The sequence below is a fragment of the Aythya ferina genome, assembly GCF_964211825.1.
Source record: "Aythya ferina genome assembly, chromosome: 7".
NCBI lineage: Eukaryota > Metazoa > Chordata > Aves > Anseriformes > Anatidae > Aythya > Aythya ferina.
Genome location: NC_140302.1, coordinates 5,354,504 through 5,380,361, shown reverse-complemented (window position 1 = coordinate 5,380,361; position 25,858 = coordinate 5,354,504). Strand labels below are relative to the sequence as shown.

Below are 25,858 nucleotides of genomic sequence, written 5' to 3'. Positions count from 1 at the left end.
AGTGCAGGTTGTGCCTGAGCAACTGCTCCCCCAGGAAAGGTTTTGAGGGCTTTTTTAATTTTTATTTTTGCATGAAGGGGAGCTTGGCCTGCTGTAGTGCAGTTGCTAGCAGTATTAAAGTGGAGCACAGCTGGCCGGCTGTGCCACGTCCTGCCTTACCAGTCTGCCTTGGGAGCCCAGCTTTAGCTGCAGGAACAGCTCACGAGGGTACAAAAGAATTGCTGTTTTGCAGAGCTGCTGTTGGTTTTCCAACCCCTCGCAAAGGGTGGCTAAATGGTACTCCAGAGCTGAGCTGCAGAGGTCCTGGGTAATTTCACCTCCTGCTTCTGGCTCCTTGCTGGAGGGGGAGGACAGGGAGATCTTTCTTCATCTCTTCCCGTTTCAAAGCAGGACAGAAAACATCAAGGGGCTGCGTCTCGTTGAGTTTCATCAGTGCCCAGGAAAGCACTTGGATAGCAGTGATTTGCCTGTGGCTTTCAAAGGGGTGCCCTGAAATTTCCAGCAGCATTTCTGCCTGTGCTTCATAGGCAGGGAGAGAGGAACACCAAATTAGAGGAGCTCTGCCTGGTACCATCCTCGGTACAAGCAGAAGTAAATGAGACTTAAAGAAAAAAAAAAGAACCCCCAAAATCCCACCCATATGTCTGGGAAAAGCCTGGTATGCTAACCCAGAGCGCTCTGTCTCACTACCTCATTTTGAAGCAGTCAGAAACCTTCCTAAAGGCACCAGGGTGGTCAGCCAGGCCTGATTTGGAAGCCACTCTTTAATTTTATTTTTTTTATCTTCCATTTGGGCTGTTGTCTGCTCCTTCTCCAAGTTGTTCAGCAAGCTGCGACACAAAGGCACGGAGAGATGTATTGTTGTTATCGGTGGTTGTTGTTCCTAAGTCTCTATTGATTTTTATGAAAGAAATAATAACAACGTGCATGAGGGATCCGGCTAACAAAAGAGGTCCTGCAGTACACATCTCGAATTAAATATACAGAAGCAGGATCCAGCTGGGATATTGACGGGCAGGCACAAAGCGGCGTGAGTCAGCGTGGTGCTGGAGCGAAGGCAGGACTCTGCCTCCACACCTTGCTACCAGAACTGGTGCCCGGGACCCAGAGTTGCCCCAGCACATCCCACCTTTTGGCAATAAAGAGAAAAAAAAGCCACAAGGAAGGAAAGCAAAGGGCAGATCTGGTCCTCGTGGCTGCTCTTCTCCTCCCATCGCGTTGACTTCACGGCTGATGCAGCCCACGTAGGGAAGGAGGTGAGGAACCAGCTCCAGTGTTGCAACCTCTCAACTTCATCTGCATTAAGCCAACGCCAACACAGGGCTCGATCTCCATTTTCCCCCTTCTACCCTTAATTTTGCATGCCCTCACTTGTGGATGTAGCCCACAAGCGAGACCTTTTTGCTGTGGTTCCCCAGTGGGAGCAGAAGCAACTTGACCTGACGTGAAAAAGCATCATGCTCTTCATGGGTCTGTGCCTGATGCCTCGTCCAAGAGGCCTGAGAAATACAGACAAGGCTCAGGTAATCCTGTAATGTCAGAATTTGTCTCTCCCCCGACTTTACAAGGAATTCCTGAGCATAATATTGAATCACAACCGTATCTCTGCTCTTAAATCATTTCCCCTAGCAAAACATCACCCTGTAGAGGAAGTCCTTTCAGCGAAGACAAAAATGAAAGCGTTTATCGGTTTGAAAAGATCCCTCTGTGTGCCAGAATCAGTGAGAGAGAGAGAATGGAAGTGTTAGTGCCTCCGGCGATGCCTTTGCAAGGCTGTTTGTCATCCCAGCCCGAGAAGCTGAGCACACACAAATATTAAACTAATATTTTTGGCGCTTGGTGAGTTTTGATCGGCGGTTCGCAGCGCCTGAGGCAGCGAGCAGGAATGAGATGCAGTATCCTGGAGCTTGGTATTCGTGGCTGACTCGACGCTCCTTTTATATTTATTTATAAGTATGTGTGACTCTTATTATTGCTATTTATCTCTACTGCGAGAGAGAGGGAGATGCTAATGATAGCCAGTAGCAGCACCCACCCAAGACTGCCAAGTCAGGAAGCAAAACAGCAAAATGAAGTGTTCTGGGGCCTGGAGACCCTGCCTGCACCAAATTGATGACACAGCAGGTTTGTGCTCCAACGTGAGCAGGGAGCCAGCTGAGGATGCGCAGGAATCCTCGTTTCCCAAATCTCCCTGGTTTGGGGTCAAAAATCCTCCTTACCTAGGTACGGGCTGAAAAACAGCAAAAAAGGAACCTGAGAGCTGGTTCATCTCCACAAAGTCGAGGTTGGTGCAGATGCTCCTGCAGGCAGTGGGATGGAAGCCTGTCCTGAAGTGGTGCTACCTGATGTGACTTTGAGGAGCTGGGTTGGTTTATTTATTTTTTTTCTTTCTTTTTCTTTCTTTTTTTTTTTTTTTTTCTTGTACAAATGCAGAGGGAAAATAAACACGGCTGTCAACCCGTGACCCTTCTGAGCAGCCGAGGCCACCCCTCGTGCTCCAAATAGCCGCTGTCGGATGAGATGTGCTTTGCGGGGAGCGTACAATTACGTGGGCTCTTTCAGCATCTGGGAGCAGTGTAAGCTGTTATTTTCTTGAGCGAGGAAGAGGTTGAGAAGTTCAGGAGACAACAGGCAGCTCTGCGAGGAAGCCACAGTTAACCCCGAGTTAAATTTAACTCCCTGGGAGCATCGGGAGCCTTGCGGCACATGAGGACGGGCACCCTCCTGCTTGTGGCCTCCTGCAGGGAGCTTCTTTGGCTCCAAGCTGCTTTGTACAAGGAGGTTTTGGGGCAGGAAGGAGCTGAATGCTAAAGAGGAGAAAGGACGAGAGGTTCCCTTCCCAGCCGTCTGTGAGGGTGACTCACCCTTCCCAAATTCCTGGCAGTTTCTCTCGGTGACCAGCAGCTCTAGCTCGCGTTGCTGATTCATAACTGCTGGAAGCTTCTCTGCCTGGGTTCGGGGTAGGAAAATTGATGTGTTGGCTCTGATCTCACAAGAAGTTGTCGTAGAGAGGGCAAGGGGCAGCCTGAGAGAAAGGAGGGAGGGTAGCAAGAGAAGATGTAGGGAGGAAGAGGTAAGGGAAGAGGAGGCAGTACCCAAGACAGAAAATGCGTTTAGATTTCAAGTGATGGGGAAAAACACTTAGCTGATCCCAGGCCAAGCAACTGAACAGCTTGATGTGGTGCATGATGCACAGCTCTGCTGCCGCTGATTTCTTATTGCGGCAGGGATATTAGTAATAAAATCAATACCAATAGTTAGCGAGGCCTAATAACTACACAGATCAGGTCAGATTAGACTGATATCGCTTCTCCTAATAATCCACACTCGTTGCTGTCACGTGCTAGGTAGAGACAGATAGTGTCTTTAATTAAAAGCAGGGGCTCCAGCACTTCTATTCACTTCGTCATAACTGGAGATGGCCCATCCTTACCCCAGCAATGCAATGTGTCCTGAAGGCTTTCTAAATGAGAAGGACTGTTGTTTCCTTGGAGCTGTTTCTAAAATAATCAAATGTTGTAACTCAAAGGTCATAGCACAAACACCGTCTTTGTCGGCGGGTGGGTTGGCTGCGTTGACCTCGGGTATTTTCAACTTGTGCGTGCTCCCCAGCCACCCAGCTGGAGGAACCAGCAGCTTGTAGTGTCCAGAAAGCTGGGTCTGTGGTGGGAGAGCAAGGAGAGGGGACCTGGCTGAGCTTTTGGGGACGAGCTGCCCCCATGGGTTAACCTTTAGGACATCCCCTGCAAGAAGACAAGGTGCCAGGGGGTGAGATGGGACCTGGGACCTTCATGGTGTCAGGCAGCAGAGCTTTGTCCTTGTCTGCCCTTGGATAAAAAGGGCTTTTTGCAGAGCTGTGCCTGGCTGCTGGGCTCAGCAGGCTGGGTTTGGCTGACTGAGGAGCACGAGCTGCTGGCCTGGGGAGGCAGCTGATGGAGCAGCACAAAGGTTTCCTGCCCCCAGAGCATCTGGAGACTGTGGCAGGGCAACTCATGGGGATGCTTCCCTTTGGATGATCATTTAAAAAAAAAAAAAAAAGAAAAAAGAAAATACAAAACACCACTGTGCCACCACCACCCATGCTCTGAAGCTGCTGGGAATTAAGCTCTGGACCATGCAAAAGCCCCCAGACTGACCTTGCAGCAACTCCTGGTGTTCAGACATCAGGTGTTGTGTCTACGCCTCGTGCTGGGGCACGACCAGAGCCCTTCAGGTGTTCGTGCCAAAAAAATACACGTGTTGGAGCCCCTGCTTGCAGATGAGCTGGGTCAGGCTGTGGTCACCACCCCCTGCCCTGGCTCGAGGTGATGGCTGTGCCCAGCAGCTCACCCCGGGGACCCGGCTGGTGGCCTCAATCAATGCGCTTCCACGAAAAACGCCAGCGTAGAGAAAACAGCATATTTAGAAGCAAAAGGCTCACCGGGTTTTATTGAATTTGTTCCAAGCCGTTCTGCGTTCAATCACCCAGAAACTGTCTCCCTGCAGGCAACGATAGCTTCTACTAACGAGTGTTTGCTGTACGAAATAGCCCGGCTTGTACTTCCCGAGGTCTGTGCTCGGCGCCTGCCCTGCGCTGGGGCTCCTGCCTCCTCTCCTCCTTGTGCCTCGGTCATGGGAACGAAACCTTATGCAAAAGGGGAAGAAAAAGGAGGAAGAGAGAAGGAGAAAGCATAAGAAAATGTACCTAATGGGTTCTGCTCTGGTCCCCAGGAGGAAAAACTGCATCCTGCACTGGGGCAGCATCACCTGAGTGATTATCTGTATCTTCCTTGGGATGCAAAGGGAGGCTCTCCACCTGGATGGTCCACGGTTATCCATCCCAGCAGGCAGGGCTGCCTGCCCGTGCCCAAGCTGGGCTCTGTTTTGGGAAGCTTTGAACCCTGCGGTGGCCAGGCATTGAGTAGGCAGCGGGGATTTTTCTCTTGGCAGGAGCCAGGTCTAAATCCTTTCTCTTTGGGGAAAGGGAGCAAGAAAATGCACGTGCTGCTCCTGGGGAGGGGTGTCCATGCTGTGCCTCTGATGCTGGAGCCAGGAAGCATCAAATTGCCTTTTTCTCTTCTGCCTAGCTCGGTGCTCCTCTCCGTGGGTCTCACTCCCCCTCGGTGCTCTTCTCGCTGGTTCACACATGCTGTTGGGTTTTGTGCACTCTTCAAAGCCTATCAGCGCTCTGTTTTCTGCATTTTTGGGGTCTAATCAGGACAAGCTTACCAGGCCTGGGCTTTATCTCACTTGCAGTGGTTAAAAACAGCTCTACGCTGATTTAGAAACATCAGGAGGCAGGAGCTGTTCCCCCCGGGCACCCTGGAGAGAGCACAGCCGGAGTTTCCCCAAAGCACATGGGAACACCACTTCCACCACAAGTTTTCTTTGGGCTGCTTTTACTGCCCGTATATAACAGATTTGCCTATGTCTCTGCTTCTCTGGAGCCATCAAATATCACGCTTCCCACCCAGCTGCACCCTATTTGTGGAGCTAGGTTTGTATTTGTGCTTTTTTGGCGTGTTTCTCATTCAGCTTCTGTTTGATTTCTGTTTTTTCTCTGTGCTCAAGCACCCCTTTGGGCCCCAGGGACCATGTCCCCAGAGGGCTGGAGGGCAGCACCTGCCCTCCTCCCACTTGCTGGGGGTCCTCTTTGCCCTGTCTCTACCCAGCCACAAGTCTGCTGGCTTCCACGTGGCTTTTTGCTCCTCCAGATGTGCCAGCCTGTGGTGAAATAGGGTGAAATCCTTTGTGAACCCCAGCAGCACATCCAGGTGCTCCCCCCTGCTAAAACGCTGGGTGAACGGGGACTGGGGTGGCTCAGAATTGACTGCTTTTCACTCGGAGCTTGGCTGGCTTTCTCAGGAGTTTGGGGAAATTTTTAATAGCGCTGACTATTGATAACCTGTCACTGGGAATTTGCTTAGCACTTCACGGCGCGAGCGCTACAAACACAAGGTCCTGCTCCCTGGAGCCTTCGGGAACATCGAGAGAAAGCAAAACCTGAGAGGCAGGAGGGCTGTGGAGAGGAGTGGAGATGCCAGAGCATGGTCAACCAAAAGCATAGCTGCCAGATTAATGGCCCTTGAAGTTGGAAGCCTCTATTTATCCTCCAGACATGCGTGGCAAGGGAAGGCACCACGTCTGCTGCAGCAAGCCTTGCTCTTCTCAGCCCGACGGTGGTGTTGTATCCAGAGGGATGGTTTGGAGGGCTTCTGTAGGCAAAACCCAGCCCCTGCACGAGGAAAAAGATAGGGAGAAACCTCCAAGTGTCAATCCCCTGCTGATGGCCTGGGAGCTCTCGTGCCTCGGCAGAGGAAGTCAAAGGGAATTTTTCCTTCTGCGTTAATGGAGGCAGGATCGGGCCATTTGTCTTTGATGAAATGCCAAGAAAAGGTTGATTGTGTTTGCAGGAGGCAAAAAGGTATAATAAATAGTGCTTCCTGCTGCCTTCGGCTCCTGCCCTGAGACAGGAGGAGAAGCGAGAGGCGGGAGAGCGGATCTGATAGCCCCGGCGTCTGTGCTCGTCCCTTCCTGCCCTGTAACTGCTGTGACTCCAGTGTCTGCCCCAGTCTCAGGACAAGGCTTTGAGGTCTGGCAGCATCTCTAAGCCCCAATCCCATAGCGTATTTTCCATGTTTTGCACCCATTATCAGCCCATCACGGTTAAACCCCATAAATCAGACTTTGAATTTTGGTTGCGAGCTCCTTGAGCCCGGGAACTATCTTGTACCCTAGGATGTTTGCTTGTTTTTTTTTTTTTTTTTTTTTTTTTTTTTTTTTTTTTCTGTTTCTTTTTTTAGTGCCCCTGATCTGGGGGAAACAGATCTGTTTGGGAGACTTGAACAGAAGTGGCAACAGATGCACCATGTAATAAAAACATAAAAAGCTGCGGTTGTGCTTTCAGGAGGGGGACAGAGAGGAGGAAAACCTGCAGGCATCGGAGACAAACCCAAGCAGAATTCAGGAAAGGCAATATTTAACAGCTCAGCAATCACGCTCTCCTTTCCAAGGTGTGTTACCCCTAGCCCTGAGTTAAATCTGGATTGTGTTGCATTTCATACCCATGCTTTTAGCCTACTTTCCTTACTTTCTTGTCATTAGATAGATTTGCCTTTAGAGAACTTTATTTTTCTCTCCGAGTGTCTGTGCTGGCTCAGAAGTGACTCAGGACTTGATCGATACCTCTGGTGGCTGCTGCCGTGGCCACTGATGGGAAGCTGGTGAGAATTATTCAGGTGAAAGCCCCGGAGAAACATCAGTCAGGGTAAGGTCAGGTAGTTTGCTTGTTTTAAATCTTCTTTGTTTTGGGAAACGGCAACAGTGAGAGAGTGCCAGAAAACAGATCTTGGGGAATATCGGGATGGCTTAAATGTGCAATGGAGGAAGGCAGGAATTTATGGCAAGGAAATATGTTATCAGTTAAAAAAAAAAAAAAGTGCATTTCTAGTAAAAATCAGGCTTTGTTTTGGCTTTTCAGAGGGGGAAAGACTGGTTTTGGGCCTTTTGAGGTTCAGATCAGGAGTGCTTCTGTACTCCCCACCAGGACTGTCCTGCCCTCTGACTGTTCTGCTCCCCATGGAGCCCCTGGGATCTCTCTGCCTGGTGGCACCCTGCAGCTTCTCCTCCTGCCCGAGTGATTTCTCCCGGGTCTGGATGGGGTTGGAAGCAATGTGAGCATCCCCTGTAAATACAGTCGTGCCTTGGGGTGGCCGGTTTGTTCTGGGAGCGCCGCTGGGTTTGCAATGTTTGGTTTCTCCACCCCATGTGCGGATGGGGTGGAGATTTATTTGGTGCCGATTGCTTGGATTTCCACCTCTCCTGGCAGCATTCCTGAGATGTGGGAAGGCTTGGTCCAAACCTCTCCATCCTGCTCAAGGGCCACATCTGCTTCCCATTCACCCAAGGGAAAAAAGGACAACTCTTGCTGCACCCAGGATGAGTTTGGGCTGTGCAAATCAAACCCCGTTGCCAAACTTCATAGGGTAATGAGCAGAGCCCAGCGAATGACACCATGCAAACAACTTGTTAAGTGAATCTTCTCCCTGTTCAGATGGCTTGCATAAAATGAGATGGAGGAGAGGAATAACTCTTCAACGTGCATACATCAGGCAGCATTTTCAACATTTGCCCAGAGGACGTTCATGCCTGGTAGTGCTATTTTCGTGGTGGCTCTTTGCAATGATTAATTTAAAGTGCCAGCATCAGAATCATGGGAACACACAAGAAACTCAGTTTTTCTTCTAAAATAGAAGTGAGTTTCCTTCCTGATGCTGCAGAAAAAAAAGGAAAGGTCACCCTTAAAGGCATGTAAAACACCCCTCTGCTGCTCGTCTCATCTCATACTTTCCCTTTGGTTTCTTAATTTGGAGAGGAACCCTCTCGCTGGGAGCGCACCATATGGTTGCAGCTCACCAGAACGGAGATGCCGATGTCATCCAACCTTTTGCAGCAGATGCCCTGATTTCCCCCAGCCAGGGTGCTTGATGAGAGCTTTCTGTAATGAAGCTGAGCCCTCCCTTTCTTTCCCCAAGCTCCTCGGGGGCCATCCTTCAGCATGCCTCCTGCCCCATCTTCACGTGGAGGCGATGGACCAAACTCCCTCTTGCGTTGGGTGCATCCCATCCCTTAAAAATAACCTCAGCTCCTCTTCAACTAGTGGATACAGTGGTCTCCACTCTGTTCATTGCTTCGCCACCCATGGGGCATGCCTCGGGGCATCTTTCCTTTCACCAGCATGGTGTTTGGGATGTGCATCCGTGGGTGGCACAGATCTCGTGCGGATAGCGAGCGGAGAGCTCGCGGTTATTTACCGGGAAAGGATAAGCCCCGGCATTTATATAAAACATATTAATAATTTCGCCCTTTCCCTCTGCGTTTACCAAATTGATTTTTGAACTGCTAGCAGTCGTATTGCAATAAATATAGTTGAAATCCATTGCACGTAATGGTTTATAAATTGTGAGTCATAATTCAGCGGGAGCCTTGGGTTTGGTTTGCTGGCTCCCGTCGGTGCATGCGCGGGTGCGTGTTTTCCTTTCTCCAGCCCCTAAGACTGCATAACTCTCCAGTGGAGTAATAAATTGGGAATAATAGAAGCTCGGCTAACTAAATTTCACTTGTCAGGTTGAAGATTTCATGTTGTGCATTAACTGCTTGCAAATAGCACGTGGCAAAAAATAAAAATAAGATAGAATAAACCCCCGGCTCTGCAGTACCAGGCTGTCTGGGTGGGAGGGGAGCCCCAATGTTTTGCTCCCCATGGCAGCATCTCTTTATCCCTCTGCCAAAATGGGCCTGTGGGGCACCAGGAATAAGCTGTCCCCACCCCAAAGTTTGGTATTGGAGAAGAAGAGTGGCTTGGGTAGAAGGAGTATCCAAAAACTGTGCAGAAGATGCAGAAAGGCTTAGCTCAGGGTTGCTAATATGTGCAAGACACCTTCCTGGCAGCCCAGGACATGCATCCCTCCTCCATCCCTCCTTCCCCAAAAATGCAGCAGCAAAAGCTCAGAAAAATCCCCCCTGGGTAAAGAGAGGGAGCCGCAGCTCGGAGCAGCGGCCGGGCAGGAAAATCCATATCTGCTGCAGATTTATTGTCTGTCGCGTGAGATGTAGCACGGATATTTTTAAAACGTGGGCCCATTAAGCTCTCCAAACGGCTGGCTCACCTGCTATTTTAACAACGCGCTGTGACACCGGCTCCTTTATGAGTATTCCTCCTGGACTTGTTAGCTCTACGCTGTCGCATCCCATTCCGAGGGAGGAAAATGCCAGCAGGGTGACCACGCCGAAAGAGCTCGCTGGGTTTTTACGGGGGAACCGAGCCCAGAAATGCAGAGGGAGGTGGGGGAGGAATGGGTAAGTTTGGAATTATGTGTTTAGGTGTTTGTTTTTTTTTTTTTATCAGATGCTGGATGGAGGGATGATGGGGCAGGAAGCAAGCAGGAGAAGCCTTCCCTGGGCGCGGGCAGGGCTTTGGAGCACGTCAGCGCTGGCACCCGCTGCTGGAGGAGCTGAGCCAAGGAGGGGAATGACACATCCCAGCACAAACAGCCAGGGGATGACTGCGTGGAGGCGAGGAACGGCAGTGCTTAACCCTTCGGAGATGGCACACGGCAGGGACCAGCTGTGGGCAGATTGGGGAAGGTAGGGAGGAGAGCCAGGTACCAAAAAGAGGTGTGTCGGAGCACAAATGCAATAATTTGGGCACCAATGCTGGCGTGGGGGGCTGATTTCCCGTGCTATTCCTATACCACGTGCCCCGGTGGTGCTGTGCAAGCACCTTCTGGCTTTCACCTTTGGGAAGGAAAAAGGAAATTTTGGTCCAAATTCCTGGCAGAGCATTCTGCTCGCTCTCTGCCTTGCTCCCTTTTTATGTTACAGTCACGGTGTTGATTGGCTTGGAAAACTCACAAAAGTAGCCCAGAAGAATAAACACAACTGCCTGGCAGAGATAATCAGTTGCTAAAACATGCCTACTGCTCTGATTAGAAAGGAAATTGGGTTTAAGCTGGAATTAACCTGACGCCCCCCCTTATCCCATCCATCTATCGATCGCTCCTGGCCCTTCTGGACAAATGGGATGGGAAGAGGAAAGGAGACTCGTCCTCACCTCAGGGCACCAAAACCTCAATCCCCCTGCAAGGCAGCATGAGGTGCCCGTGCCAGCCTCCACTTGCCTGTGTCTGTCTGACTGAGGGTTCGTCTGTCATCTCGTTCACCTGCCCAGCTTGGGTCCTTTGGCTGATTTCTGCTTTTTCTTCCTCTTGTAACGGTGTTGTGGCTCTGCTCTCTGTAATTCAACACCAGGAAACCTCACCTTGTCCCTGCTGCCCTTCTCTGCTTGGTTACGAGATGGATTGGGACCACAGTCTTTGCTCAGAAGCATTTTTGGGGGTGTTTATTTCAGTTCAAACCCAAGAGATGGCACTGCCAACGTGGGGCGTCCCAAGGAAGCCTTGTGCACTTGGAGGTTGTCTGCCCTCTCCTGCCTTTGCAGACAGAGAAAATTTCACAATGGGGCAGCTGTGAGATGGGCAATCTTCAGAATTCTGTGTTTTACTTGTTACTGGGTGATTAATCTGCTGCAAATAATTGGCATCCTTGTTTTCTTTATGACCGCTGGCCGTGCTCATCGTTCACGCCTTTGGGCCTGAGCTGGGTGCCCGGAGCTGACACAAAGGTTATTTTATGGTGATTTATTCTGATTCGGAGCCCTGAGGAGGCGGAGGTTTGATCTTTATTTGTCTGGATCTTTATCTTTCCCCAGCCCTCGTGGGATTTCGGGGGTCCTGCTTGGGTGCTGGGGATGCTCGGGGTTGCTGCTGTGCACATCGCACGAGGCCAGCCGGGTTGTGCAGGTGCTGCTGGGTTGCAGGGAGATAATAATTCATGTCTCTGTTGCTGGGTCACAGCTGAAAGTAATGAATGGCTCCCAAAACTTGTGCAAGTTTCCTTTTATTAATATATCTGGGGCTCCTCCTTTGCCTGCGGGTGTCTGGGCACAATTAGGTCATGCTTTTCCAACCTAGAAAACGTGAGATTTTCTTTTTGCAATGAGAAATGAGATTCTCTAAAAGCATCTCTTTCAGAGGGTAACTTTCTCTGCATGAGTCCAATCCTGAAGCCCGCTAGGGACCCTGGACCTCTCTCCATCACCGATCTCACCTTCCTCCTGCAAAGCTGCCCCAAAATAGGGATGGAAGGGATGGCAGGAGCACCACGGTGCTCCCACCCACTGCTGGGCTGCATCCCCATCCCGCACGCACCCTGTAAACCAAGATTATTCTTTAAAAATAAAAAAAAAAAAAAAGAAAGCAACCACGTGCACAGGAGGGGAAAATAATCAAGCCGAGGGGAAGGAGGAAAAAAACAACTTGTCCTCGTCTAACATAAAAGCCCTCCTCCCCTCGAAAGAAATAAAAGCCAGAGCGAAATGAAGGTAAATGCCAGAGGTTTAAGTACCACGCTGCCGGGTGTGTTTTAAAGGTTACCTTTCAGGGGGTTGAGGAGAGGCAGAGAGGGAAGGAGCTGGAGCTCTTCCCGTGGCGAGGGCCACTCCAGCGCTTAATGGCTTTTTATATCCCCGTCTGCTTTCCGTGACATTATTAAAATTGTTTATTTTTAATTTTTTTTTTTCCTCCCCTGCATCTGGAGGAAGGGGTCGGGCTGGGGAGGGGAGGGCGAGCTGTTGCCGTGGCGATACCCGGTGTAAATCTGCATCGCGGATTGGGAGGAAAAAGGACGTTTTGGGGTGGGTTTTGGGGGAGCTGTGGGTGGGGGCACAGGCGGGCAGGGGTGCGATGCCACCTGGGAGAAATGGTGTTTTCCTCCCCTCCTGGGCACCCTGTCTGGGCTCTTGGGGATGTCAGATGGCCTCACGGGGACAAATTGTCACCAGGGCTGGGGAGGCTGTTGGTGCAACAGCCCTGGTGGGGTATCCAGAGGGGATGGAGGGCTCCCCCTGGGCTCTGGTACCCCGACAGATGCTGGGGAGAGGGAACTTGTTCAAACTCCTCAGCTCTCACGCCCCAACCCCATGTTTTGTTGGCAAACAGGTATTATGGCTATTATGTCTAATAAAATAAACCTAGTCTTTACTCCAAAGCTGCTCCAGGGGCTCTGGTAACTGCTGCTTTGCTATTTTATTTTTTTTTTCTCTCCTATTTGATCTGAAAGCCCAGAATAAAAAGACAGCAGAGACACTTGGAGAAAAGGAGCCGTCGGGACAAACGGCCATGGGAAATCCTGGAAAGACACCGAAGTCCCGCAGGAGCGAGGCACCCAGGTGGGCTGAGGACAGATGCTGGCACCCCTGCTCCAAACTGGGAAGGTATTTCTGGGGGTTTTCCCGAATATTCAGGTGTGTGCAAGCAGGGTTCAGCATCCCTGCTTACGGACAGCACCGGTGCCTACTTCTGCTGTGCTCAGGGTTGTTTTTTCCCCCAGCTTGCAGCCACGGTTTTGCATGTGAGCACAGCCTGCATCCCATCAGGAGAAGCAGGACGATTAAACCCAGCAATAATAGCACGAAGCTGGGTACTGGAACCAAAGTGGAACAACCTAAAATGTCCAGCTTGTTTATTTTCCCCCCATCACTTATCCCAAATGACCCGAACGGATGGATTCCTCTCTGCCAAGGCCGGGCTGAGCTGAGCCCAGGCATCAAGCTGGGTGGGAAAGACCTGCCAGAGCACGGGTCAGGGACAAACGCTGAATATATTTATATATCACTGGCAATTTCTGGAGTTCTTCCCATCCTAGACAACCTGACCTTCAGTTTGTTGAACTCCCTCCTGTGACTTGAATGGCCTCTGGTGCAAAAGCAAGCTGCTCGTCCCTGGAAGCACCAAGACGTCCCCGAGGAGGTTTAGCCCCAAGTGCTTTATTTATCCCCCAACCCTGTGCTGTCGTCAGACTGGGAAGGGACTCGGAAAATCCCTCAGGTCCATGATCCTGGTGTAATTTTTAGCCAGATTTCCCAAGGAAACGGAGCTGGTGGGGTCGTGGCTGTCAGTGTGTGAGCGCCTGGCTGCTGGCCAGTGCCCGTTTCAGCCCTTCTGACCCTGCGGCCTGGTTTGGGACGATTTGGAGAGGGTTTGAGGTCTCGGAACAAGACAGATCCCACAAGATCTGTAAGCACAGCATTAGTTTAGCATCAGTAGGGAATGCCCTGGTCCCTCAAACCCATATCTGGTGACTGGTATCCCCCCTTGGCAAACACGGCCAGAAGGCCTTGTGCCACGTGTCCCTGCTCCTGGCCAGCCTTGTTTTAAGGTCTGAAGACTAAAAGGAAGTGGCCAGCGTGCTCCTACACTTGCCAGCCTTACCCAGCACGAGGCTTTGGTTGCAGATGAAGACACGGAGCCCTGTTTCCGCAGGATAACAGCGGTCAGAGGCATGCCCTTGACTTCACTGCCACCTGGGCTTCTGCACGCTGGAAAGAGCTGCCAGACATTTGCTCGCTCGTACAAAAATACTACAAGATGAGGGAAAACTGCAGCACGTTGCCACCCGCTCAGAGCCTGGGGAGCATCCGCGGGAGCCCCAGGGCCACGCAGCGTCCCCAGGCTCCAGGTGGCTTCAGGCAGCACAAACAAAACCTCACCAGGACGCCTGGTCCGAGACCCTGGCCCCACCATCCCACGCCCTTTCCAGGTCCGTGCTGGCTGCCCTGGTGCTGTTGGCAGGTATATTGCAGGAGGAAACCCGCCTTGGCCTCCGAGAGCACTGGGTGTTGCTCCCAGAGGATGCTCGGGCAGTGACACGCATTGTTAGCGAGGCCGGGCTGCATCAGGGAAAACAAGTGGAGTGACACTCAGCTGTCGGTGGTGCCTCCCCCTTGCTCGTAACTCTGTCAGCCCTTTCAGCTGGATTGTCAAAATACGTTTGTCACAGAACAATTCCTACCTTTTTTTCTTTTTTTCTCCCCCCTTTTCAGACTCTGGCTGAACTCATCCATTTGGAACAAAACCCAATATTCATTTCCTCTCTGGGCAGTTTATTTTATTATTGGCTCACCTGCTCCCAAGCTTGAAAAGCTATAAGACTAGCTGGGTCTTCAAAATTAAATTCTGTTGGGTTTTTGGTGTGTTTTTTTCTTTTTTTTTTTTTTTTTCCCCCTAGTCTCACATATTCCATGGCTGCAGGTTACTGGCAGGGATTTGGAGATGTACTTGGCAAAGGCGCTTTCTGTCTGGGATGGGGATGAGCAAAACAGGAAGCCTGTTTCTCTCTGAACCAGCATCTTTCCAAGGGCTGGGGCTGTTTTGGAGCAGGACGGGCCTTAGCTCTGCTTTGGGTGGTGGCGGGGTGGAGCTGGGGGCACTCAAATCACCCCAGCACCCAGAGTGGGTGCACCCAGCACCTCTCATGCTTGGCACACCCTCCCTGGCTGCATAGGGCTGGTAGCAGTGGAGCAAGGAGAATTTGCTGGTGGGAAACCTTCTTCTGGCCAGTCCACATGTGCCACCCCAGTTTCCCTGCCTCCAACACCACAGCTGGCTCGCATTTAAGGGCTCAGGAGCTCTCCATTAGCTGCTTTGGGGTTAAACTCCCCACCTCTCCACCTGTAGGTGATGCCATCTTCCTTCTACAGCCAGACATGTGAGGCCCAAAGGCAGGAAAAAAACCCTAAATCACAGCTTTCACTTTCAGGGCCCCGTTCCCTGCCTCCTTTGCCTGCACCCTCGGGTTTTGTGCGTGGCTTTTCCGTGGGAACCCTGCCCGAGATGCTCGCTCCCTGCAGACGCCAGCGGTGGTGCGGGAGCCAGGAGCTGACCTCACCATTTCTCAGCAGGAAACCAGTCGCCAGCAACTGCTGTTCCCACTGACCTCATGCCGTGGGAGACCTGTCCCGTCTCACCTGGAAATGCCAGCAGCCAGACAAAAGCTGCTTTTACCCAGAGAGCTATTTCCAGCCTGGATGCGCGTCACACCGGGGAGCTTATTCCTTCATCCCATGGTGTGGCTGCATGGGCTCCCCGGGACGGGAGCACCCCGAGCATTCCCAGCACCACGGGATGCATCCAGACCCGCCTGCCTGCCACGTGTTGGAACAAGAAAAGCAATCACGGCTGAAAATGAGAGGAAGGGGAGGTGTGAAGGAAAGGCTGGTGGGTGCCAGACAGGCTCCCCCTGCGGTGTCCCCCTCTCCAACCCCGCACAGGGCAGTGGGAGAAGCAGACGGGGCTTTTTATTCATTTTGGGGCAAGAGGAGGCGATTTCCTCCCTGTGAGCACCTGGAGGGCGCAGCTGATGAGCAGGGCTCTTCCAGCCGTGCAAAGCTCAGGAGGGTTTTTTTTATCCGGGGCTGCTCCATTAACGCAAACAGACAGCGACGCTGGCTGCTGACACCGGGGTTAATTAAATCCATCTCTCCATCAATTCTTATTCAACTATTATCGATGGTCATTAGATCAGCGACAAAGTGACAAGCAAACAGTAATAGACTCATCTTAACCCTTGTGGTGCTGGAGGAGGGCAGGGGAATGAGGAGTGGGGTGGCTGCTGGTAGTAGTTGATGGTTACGGGGCTGCTCACCCCTCTCCGGGACGTGCTGCTGGTTTTTTGGTGGGGTTCGGGCTTCTTTCTTTGGGCAGCTCTTTACGTTGGCTGCTAACACCTGCAGGAGCCACAAGGTGCTTGAGAGCAGCTGAAGAGATGCTTGCAAGGTAGAGGACCCACTCATTCCTTGGGGAAAAGCATGCAGGAAACAAATGGGCAGAGAAACTAAGGCAGGACACCCCAAGGCATGGTGCCGGAGAGGGACCAGCTGGGTGCTCTGGATCCAGCCTCGCTCTGTGTTTTGAACTGTGTGCGTCCCTCACTGCTTGCAAAATAATCGCCACCCTCATTTGGGGAGGGAAATAATTACTTCCTAAGTGACACGAAGTCAATTTTGGTCCTGAACCGGAGGGACAGACTGACAGAGGGAATTTCAGAGCGAGCGAAAACAAGGCTGGCATTTGGAGGCTGCAATTAAAGACACCGGGGGGGTTTTCGCCCTTCTGCTTTTGCACATCAGATCAGAGAACTTGTAAGATGGGCTGGTTGCTCCTCTTCAGGCAAAGGCCTGCCTTAATTTTTCTACTTTTTTGCCCAAATATTCAAAGATGCCCAAAAGTTCAAAGATTTTTTCCCTCCTTTGCCATAGGAACAAGGTCATCGAACGGGGTCCCTCGGAGAGCTCCACAACAGGAGCACGGCCACGACATAAAAAATGCTCCCAGGAGCAGGGATCCTGCACCAGGGACACAAAAACCCAAATAAATCATCAGATGGTGCCTTTGGAAGGGTTTCTTTGCCCCAGGACAGCCCCGGCTAAGCGTCAGCGGGTCCCCCCTGAGGGCTGCACATGTCCCCGGAGCAAGGGGGAGGCCGAGATCCAGCCCGGCTAATTGATGCTGAATTTTGTGTATATATATATTAAAAAAAAAAAAAGGAAAGCGAAGCGGGCGGTTCTGTAAACATATCTATTTTTCACAATCCGCACCAAACTGATTGAAGCCAGTGTCAGGGGTGATATATGGTAGCAAATTGATGAAACATTGATGCCGGGGGATGAATATTTCAGGAGGAGCTGTATACATCGTCCGGCGCTCTTCTTAAATCTTTAACCAGCGCTGGGTAACCTTGAGAGGGGTGTTTGTAAGTTTATTTGTGGCGAGGCGCCACAAATAAAGAGCAAGGGCGAAGGGACCTGAATTTGGCTTTTTGCTTTGCTTGTTTGGGGTGCTTGTTTGGTGCCAGGCATCTCCCCTGTGCCCGGAGCAGGCACCAAGCAGGGGACCAGCACTTCTTGGTGACATTCAGAAGGTGCCCTGGGCTCTCTGCATTCACATCTCTGAAACCTGCTTGTTTAGTTTGGAAATGAGTGGCACTTGAGGGTTTTTTTTAGTAAAACCTCTAAGAAAAAGTTTTATTTTTTTTTGCGTGGAAGCAGCATCACTGGGAGGATGCGGTTTGGAGGGGGTTATTTGTTTTATTTCCAGGGTGGGGAGAGAGAGGAAAGGTTGTGCTGTTTTTTTTTTTTTTTTTTTTCGCTTGTTTTGAGGAACTGTTTTGACTTTTTCTGAACAAAACCCGTGTTATTGTAGCACAGGGAGCGCCTTCCCGTGCGCAGGACCTCCTGCTGCGCCGGCTCCGTGCCTCCTGCCCAGGACAGCACACACCACGCACGGGGAAGCCTCTCCTACCACCGACACAATCTCGCAGCACTTCCCAGCCTTTGGGTGCTTTTCTTCCTCCCCTTCCACGCTGAAAGCTGCAGATCGAGCCCCCGAGGCACTCACGTAGCGCCGAGAAGTCCCTGCTCTGCGTCTTTTGGTAAGGCTCGTTTGCTGTTTTACAGTGCTCAAACACCATCTGCTGTTTTGTGCAGTGGCACTTTCACACCTAGGGGGGGCATTTTTAAGTTTAAATCACTCCTTAAAGAAGAAATTTACAGGACTGGGGGCAGCTGGGGAAATCCCACAGCGGATGCTGAAAGGACCACGGCCAGGACGTGAGGCGCCCATCCTCATCCTGTGGGCACTGAATTTCTCATCCTCCCACCGGGCAGAGCATCTCCCACCCCTGCTCCCTGGCAGCCCCAGGGACGATGGGCAACCGAGGTCCTTCCACAGCGCTTAACACAAAGCCCTGTTTAATGGGGCTGAAAAAAACCCCAAGCCCTGATGGATCACGGGCAGCATCGCGCCGCCGAGGCTACTTGTGCTGGTGACAACGCGGCGGTGCTGCTGCTGTGACATGTGTAATTTGTGGAGGAGCGTGGCAGAGCAAAGCGACAGCAAACACAGTGAAGAAAGTTCGGCCATGACTTGTAGTGCTTAAACAAATACGATTAAAATAATTGGTGGCTGCTCTCCTGTTTCTAGTCCGGGAGCAACACTGGGATGTAATGGCTGCAGCAGCACGGCCCCGCGTGGGCGCAGCATTCATTTGGTGCCTTGTTTCCAGATATCGCCTTGTTTGGTCTAGAAACTTTAATTTTTGTGGGGCCAGGGGTGCCACTGTCCCAATTACAAGAAGGTTGGGGAGTGGGTGCTGCAAGCAGCGTGTGGGTGCCCTGTCCCCAGGGTCCCCCCTGTCACCCCAGGTGTCCGCACTCGGACACACTCCTTGCACAGAGCATCTCCACGGATCATCTTCTGCCAAGCAAAGCAACTGATGGTCCATTCATTTATTTATTTTGATGTCTCTTGGCTTCCTTTTTCCCTCCCTTTTTTCCGTTTTCTCCTTTTTTTTTTTTTTTTTTTTTTGCTGTTCTAGCTTCTTGCTGGCAACAGCAGGCGCTGTATTTTGACGAGTTAATAAACATCTCCCCCGGGAGTTAGGGAGCTCCGGCGTGCTCCGCCTCACCACGCTGTACGTCTGCCGGGCAGAGTTTGCAGAGCACTGAGAGGCTCTTCTCCCCCCTAATCCAAAAACTCAGCCTCTCACCTCTCGGCCTTCCCCACCTGCTGGAGGTCTGCCTGGCCTCCGCGGCGCTGGGGATGCTCCTGTGTCATCACAACCTGCTTATCAGCCTTCCAGACCGAAAAAACAAGACTTCTTTATCATTTCAGAGAGCAGCAGCGATGCAGCCCTTGGGACAGATGGCCACAGCCCCAAAACCTGCCATTTTTGGGGTGCCCCTTGCTGTTGAGTGCGCCTAGAGCCAGCCACTGCCTTTTGGGAAGAAATGCCATTTGGGACGTGAAGATGGCGAGCAGTCCGGGGAGCCAAACTGCAGGTTTGAACTTGTAGAACATTACTGCTCGTGAATTATGGATAGTGATTGCACCTCCTGGACGATAAATTATTGAGCTGACATGCTGGATGGAGACCACACGCTGGTGCCCTGCGGACGGGGGGGATGTTTGGCTCCCCCTGCTCCTCCTGAAGCTGCGGGAGCCCACCCGGTGCCACCGAGTCCCCCACGAGGGCAGCCACGGGTGACAACCCCAGCTGACGGGGGAAATTTTGGCTCAGCCCTCGGTGCAGATCCGTTGCACGTGGAGCTCCTGGCTCGCTGGGGCTGCTCGCACCTCTGCAATGCACGGAGCTGGGTGTCCCCCTGTCCACCCTGGTGCCCGCTGTGCCCCTCTCTGCCCATCCTGGGCATGTCTGAGGTCCAGCAATCTCCTTCTTGCCCTCAAGAGCATTTGGGAACGGCTTATTCCCATCCCTGGACGTGCTTGAGGCCAGGCTGGATGGGGTTTTGGACAACCTGACCCAGCGGGAGGGGGTTGGAATTAGGGGACCTTTAGGGCCCCTTCCAAAAAAACCCTCTCTGTGGTTATCTAGGTGATGATGGTGTATATTTCCCTCGCAGGCATCCCTGGCTGGGGATGGCAGGCTGGCCTGATGTCTGCCCCAGGCCTAGGGCTCCCTGGGGTGACCCCTCCATCACGTTTAACGCCCCGTGACAGCCCCGTGCCCCTCCAGGGTGCCTAAATGCTTTCTGGGGCCCGTTCAGGCTGGAGGTCTCCATAGCACCCCGTGGCAACGAGGTCCCTAATTCGATCACGGGCGGTGCGGGCGAAGCGCTGCCTTTTGTTTGTCCTTAAATCCGCGGCCCACTAACGAGATTTGGGCACTCCTCGTTCCTGCGACGGGAGAAATGGGGAATTATCACCGCCTCTGCACCTGCTCCACGGTGCTGATGCTGTTACATGGGCCCGCTGCTCCTGAGACCCGAGCAGCTCGTCGCACCCCAGGACCTGCTGGGAGCGCTGGGGCTGGGGCTGAGGATTTCGAGGCAAAGCAGGGGCAGCAGGCAAACACCTGGGAGGGAAAACAGCCCTCGTGCCTTAATGATAAGTTTGCCTGGCCGTATTTTTTCCTACGGTTGCGAAAGAGCGGTCGGCTACCCATTAATTTGCATCGCTTTAATTCATATTTTGAATACCAGACGATGACTTCAACGCCACCGAGTTTAACCCCGTGTGCGTCCCAGCCCCCGCCAGGCGAGCCAGATTCGGGGCTTTTATGGTGATAGCAGCTGGCAAAGGAGATTTTGGTGTCACTCCCCAGACTTTTCCAGCACGTTGCCTGGCTCTGAATATAGGGGATGGAGGGCTGCGGGGCAGGGGATGCACCGCCGGGTCCCACCCTATGGGTGCCACCCTATGGGTGCCACCCCCCTAGGGTGCCAGCCTCCATCCTGGAGGGTGCCGGTGCCAAACCCCAGCCCTGGCCGCTGTAATTCCTGCCTGCCAGGGTCCCTTCTCCCCCCAGCCCCTAAACCTTGCGGCTGCCGGCAGTGAAACCCGCTCAGCAGCTCCGTCCCTCCCTCCCTCTCCCCGCGCAGCGCGGTTCCTGCTGCCCCCCTGCGCCTCGCACCCTCCTTGCAGCCCCCCCTGGTTCCGCCGCAGGGAAGGGCTCACATCCCCCAAACCCTCGCCCGGAGAAGTTTGCAAACCCATAAACTCGGGTTTGGCAAGAGGGGGGGCTCCCAGGTACCGAGGAGGGGCTCGCAGGGCACCTCCCCTGTGCGTTTTTTTTTTAATTTTATATATATTTTTGGAGCGGTCGGGGTGCTGGGGGTGGCCACTTCGCGGGTCCCTTCCACCTGAATTCTTCTACCCTGCCTCCTCGTGGCTCTAGGAGCTGGGGCGGGGGGGGCAAAAAAAATAAAAAATAAATAAAAAATCAGGGCCCCGTGCAGCAAAATCTCTACTTAAAAAAAAAAAAAAAACCACAAAATTTGGAGTGGGTTTCAGCACCCTTGGAGAGGGAAGGGGGGGCTGAGGCTGGGAGCAGCTCATCGCAGGCTGCTGGGGGGGCAAAGAGGGGGTCGTGGGAGGGTGGTGGCGGGGTTAAGCCCCTCCCATGGCCCTCCCCCTCCCGCCCCCTCCCGCCCCCTGCCCGCCCCTCCCGGCTCCGGGCAGCCCGGCAGAGCGGCGAGGCGGGCGCGCAGGGCGGCTGTGCGCTGGGCGCTGCGCTCCGCCATGCAGCCCCCGGGACCCCCCCGCCGCATCTTCATCATCCTCCTCCTCCTCCTCTTCCTCCTGCACCGCCGCTGGGCGCTGGCCGCCGCAGGTAAGTTGGGTTTTTTAGGCTATTTTTTGGGGTGAGGGGAAGTTTTTTGGGGAGGGCGCATCCCCTTGGCGGAGCGCGGAGGGCTGCGCCTTCCCCCACTCCTTTTTTTGGGGTGAAAAGGATGAGAAACGGGGGGCACTGAGCATCCCTTCCTCGGACCCCCCCTTGCACCCCGGGGCTGGGGAGCCCCGGGAAGGGCTCGGGGCTGCTCCTCTGTCGTCCCCGTCCCCCCCCCCCCCCCCTTGCCTCTCGGTTTTCTGCTTTTGGTTTTACTGCGCCGTTTTATTTCTTTATTTTTTTTCCTTTCTTTTTTTTTTCCCCTTGCCGTCTGGGAAGAGCAAAACAAACCCATCCCTGTTTATAACACCGTGGGCTGTAATTTCCCAGCGGGTCAAATAAGTAATTACTCAGGCTGGATATTTTCATTTTTTTATTTTTTTTATTTTTTTTATCTGCGTTCTTCTAAAAACCCAGCTCTGGGTGGCCGGGCAGCTCGGCGATCTTTTTTTTTCTTATTTATTTATTTATTTATTTTCCGCTATGGCTCTTCAAAGTTTCCTGTGCGGCGCCGAATCCTGTGATTGAGATGCTCTTAAAATCCTGCCCTTCCGTCGTAATCCCTGCCACGGACGAGAAAATAAACAGAAGCACGGCCCTCCCGCTGCCCGCTCGCGTTGGGGCTCCCACCATCATCCAGTTCAGCCTCGTGCTGTAAAAATATATCGGAATTATTTACGCCCCCCCCTTTTCCCCACAAACGACACCTCGGACACCGCTCCGTCCTGCGGCAGCGGGTTTCTCCTCCCTGTCCAGATGCAGAAAGTCATCCCCTGGTGCTCGGATGTGGCATCCCGAAAAGTTGGAGGCTGGGGAGGCTGTAGCCATACGTGCGGGACCCTCCTGCCCTGGGCACGGTCGTAATCCTGGGGGAAACTTACAGGGAGAGCATCCCGCTGGCTCCTGGCTGCTCGCTGAAAGCGTCCCCTGCCAAGCTGCTTTTCTAGGAAAATGAGCCCAGCCTTCCTTTCTGAAGCCTAATTAAGGCGACGAGGAATTTTGGGGAGGGAGTTTAATCAGATTATTATTTATTATTATTTTTTTTTTCTTTGTCCGCCCCCGCCGTGCAGAACCTACCCGGTTGTGCCTCTGGCATCTCCGGGGGCCTGGACGTGGCGGTGCAGGGCAATCCTCTCCCTTGCGGACAGGCCGAGGGGTTGGGGGGGCTCGGTGGCTGCTGGGGGCACGGGGGGGACATCAGCACCCCCCTGCCTGGCTCCTTGCTCTTGGCTTTTGCATGCCCGCGAGATGAGAGGGAGGGAAGGAGGAAGGAAAAACGAGTTGAGCCTGACCAGGGGGATGCGGGGAGCTTCCCGGCGTGCCCGTACGGGATCGCAGAAAGTTGGCTCTCCTTTCCCTTCAGCTGCTCTGTGCCTGCTGCAGAGCCTGGGTTAAAACACCCAGGACAACGGGGGTGCTGTGGGGTGCAGTAGGGATGTCTGCATGGTGGGCAGGCCGCCCTCCTGCCCCTCTTCTGTCCCAAATATCTGGGGAGATTGGGGTCTGCTTGGGATCTCCTTGGGGTTCCAACACCTGGGGAGACGGGGAGCGGGGGATTGGTGACAGTGCTGGTCCTGTGACCACAGAATCGTCCCCACGGGTGGCAGGGGAGCAGCCTGGGACCTGTTGCTCTCCATCCTGATGTCCCAGGAGCTGGAGGACAGCCGTGTCCTTGAGCTCCTGCGGGTCCTGCGGGTGCCCGGTGCCGGCAGGAAGCGCGGGGCGGCGAGGTGCGGGCGGAAGGGCTCGATGGAGTCTGGAGGAGTTCATTACAGCAGGCATCAGGGCCATAAAGCCCCAGGTCCCTGCTGGGCCTTATTCACTTGTATTCCCCGGGATTTAGCAATGCTAATAAGAGGGGAAGTGTTCCCCTGTGCTGTGCTCCCACCCGCGTCTCGCTTTCCTCGCCCTTTTGGACAGAGGTGGCTGCTCCTGCTGGTGCCACCGGCTGCCCTGTGGCCTTTCGAGGCCCGTCGCCTCTGCTTTTTGGTGTGCCTCGCCGTGCCGAGCTGTAATTTGCTGTAATCGCTCGTATTGTGCAAGCCAGCCCTGCTTGTGAGTCAGCGCTTGGGGTGGGCCCTTGCACTAGGGGTGCTGGGAATCTGGGGCTGGTGGTGTGAAAATCCTGTCCCTGCTGGTACGAAGGGACCTCGAGAGATGCTGTGTGGGATGCTTCACCCCAAACCCAGAGCTCTTTCCCCTTGTGGCACTGCAGGAGGGGTGAATGGAGCACTTTGGGGTGATGTGGCTCCTCGGATCCAGCTGGAAAAAACAAATCCTGACCCGCTGAGGGCTCGCATTAACGCACAGCTTTGGGGAAGAAAACCCCAAAAATCCACCTCGCTGTCCCCAGGCTTGTATGGCACTTGGCATTTTACAACTGAGGCTGTTTCGGAGCTGGGCTTGGCTTCTACTCGTGTGCTGGAGCCCCAGCTTGGGGGGCGATGCTGTCCCCGAGGGTTTTGTCCGAATTTTGGTCCTGTGCAGGGAGCCGGGGCCGTGGTAGGAGGCGAGTGAAGCATCCCGGCCGCGCCAGGATTATTTTTGAAGCCTCCTGGTTTTTCGGAGCCCTGACTCACGGCACAGGAATGCGCTGGGCTGGCAGCCCCGGACCTGCTCCTTGGGAGCGCGGCGGGGAAGCGCGAGCAGCCCTCTCCTCCTCCGAAACCGCCGGGCTGGGAGCAGCCGCGGCTTTGCTGAGCTTGGGCTTTTCGGGGGATTTTTGTCTCTGCTCTTTGTTTTGAGCTTAAAAAGGAAAAGAAAAAAAAATATCTGGGGAGTTGGGAGCGGGAGGTTGGCAAGGCACCATCGGGGTGCCCTTGGAGGGGGGGGAAGGGCAGCGTGAACCCCAACATCGACCATGAGTTGGGCTGGGAAAGGCAGCGTGAAGCACTGCTTGGGAAGCAGGGATTATTTAGCACGGGGCTTGCTCTGGCGTGTCCTGCATGCTGGCTTTCATCTCCTGCGAGTCCCTCCCCGCTCCAAGGGACCCCCCTGCTCCGGGCTGGGTCTTCTCCGAGACCCTCTGGGTTTTGGGGTGCTGTTGCCTTGCCGCGGGGAGGAGGAATTAGCAGCTCCCCAAGCCCGCTGGGGAGGCTCGGAGGGGTGTGATGGAGAGCTGCACATCAGGGCTGCCTCCTCCAGCAGCCCCAAACGGAGCCCAAAATCTCAGGACCGGGATTTGTGTGGATTGGAATATTGATGGGGAGGCGGAGCGGGGCTCGCCCTGGCTGGATGGGGCTGGGATAATCCCCCTGGGATTTGAGAAGCAAATGTTTGGAGCCACTTTGCTTCCTCGTAGCTTGGAGAGGTGCTTTAGCTTCTGTTATGGAGCAAGAAAAAGGGATTGCCCCCATTTTCTGCCCCAGCATGGCTGGGAAAAAGGGGCTAGATTGCCTGCCCTGCCTCCAAGCATGGGCTGTCCCCAGGCATTACCAAACCCTCACCCAACCGGACACAAAGCTGGGTCCTGGCACCTCTCCTGCTTGCTGATGGTCCTGCTGGTATGGCTCTGTGCGGGTCCCTTGGGTCACCTCGCCTCCCCTTCTTGCCAAGCCTGAAGCCGAGCAATTGTTTTCCTTTGAAAGAGCGTGGAAAATCTCATTTTGGGGTGTTAAATGTGTGTGGAGCGAGCTGCAGCAGTTTGGAGGAGAGGTGAGGACCTCTGGGTGTGATGAGCTTTGTGGTCCTTTGGGAGCGATGCTGTGGGCAGCATCCTTGAGCTTTATGTTTGTTTTTTTTTTTTATGGGTTTATGTTGTTTGAAAGAGTAAAAATCCCCTTTTGGATAGCTGGAGAAATGTAGTTGGCGTTGATGTTACTGAAGACAGGTGGAGGACCACTTGGGGATGCTTTTGCTCACCGGAGGGGTGGATCCAGCACCCCTCGATGTAGCTGCGCCTGAGTAGGATTTGCTTTGCTAAAATGAGGACCAGAGGGGGTTCTGAGCGGGCAGGGATGGCTCGTGGAAGTCACGGCGCTGCTTCCCATCAAGCATCCCTCCCCATTAAAGTTTTATGGGGACTGACACGGTGACTTGTTAAACGATGCGAGGGAGATCAGCGAGCTCTTCTCCACCCTGCTGGCACCTGGTGAGGCGTCTGCGGCGCATTTCTCCTCCCTGGAAGCTGCCAGCCTGGAAATTATCCCCAGTGACCCCCTTGTCGCTGCCTGGCAGCCTGCAAATGCTCGTCCTGCAACCTGGGTGGGAGGAGGAGGAGATGTTGTAGGACAAGAACCGGGCTTCCCGGCCGGGCGGCTGGTGGGGGTGGATGTGGGCGGCGATGAAAGGGGTTGCG

At 53.5% G+C, this 25,858-nt stretch overlaps 1 protein-coding gene and 1 long non-coding RNA gene across 3 annotated transcripts in view; both read left to right on the top strand.

Annotated features, from left to right (window-relative positions):
• The window catches only part of LOC311439435, a 147,180-nt gene extending 132,630 nt beyond the window's left edge, over window positions 1-14,550 (top strand). Inside the window, exons 28-29 of the long non-coding RNA XR_014694716.1 lie at window positions 9,887-10,125; window positions 12,658-14,550. This is a non-coding gene — a long non-coding RNA (uncharacterized lncRNA). The remainder of the gene's footprint in view (window positions 1-9,886; window positions 10,126-12,657) is intronic.
• A 4,496-nt stretch (window positions 14,551-19,046) lies between these two features.
• UNC5B (unc-5 netrin receptor B) overlaps window positions 19,047-25,858 on the top strand; it is a 37,591-nt gene continuing 30,779 nt past the window's right edge. The window contains exon 1 of one of the 2 annotated variants that reach the window (XM_084525096.1): window positions 19,047-19,213. In XM_084525096.1, the coding sequence (XP_084381222.1) occupies window positions 19,183-19,213 (31 nt within the window). In that variant the 5' untranslated portion in view covers window positions 19,047-19,182. Of the gene's footprint in view, window positions 19,214-21,353; window positions 21,505-25,858 lie in introns of those variants that run through there. The other variant, XM_084525097.1, reaches the window with a different exon arrangement.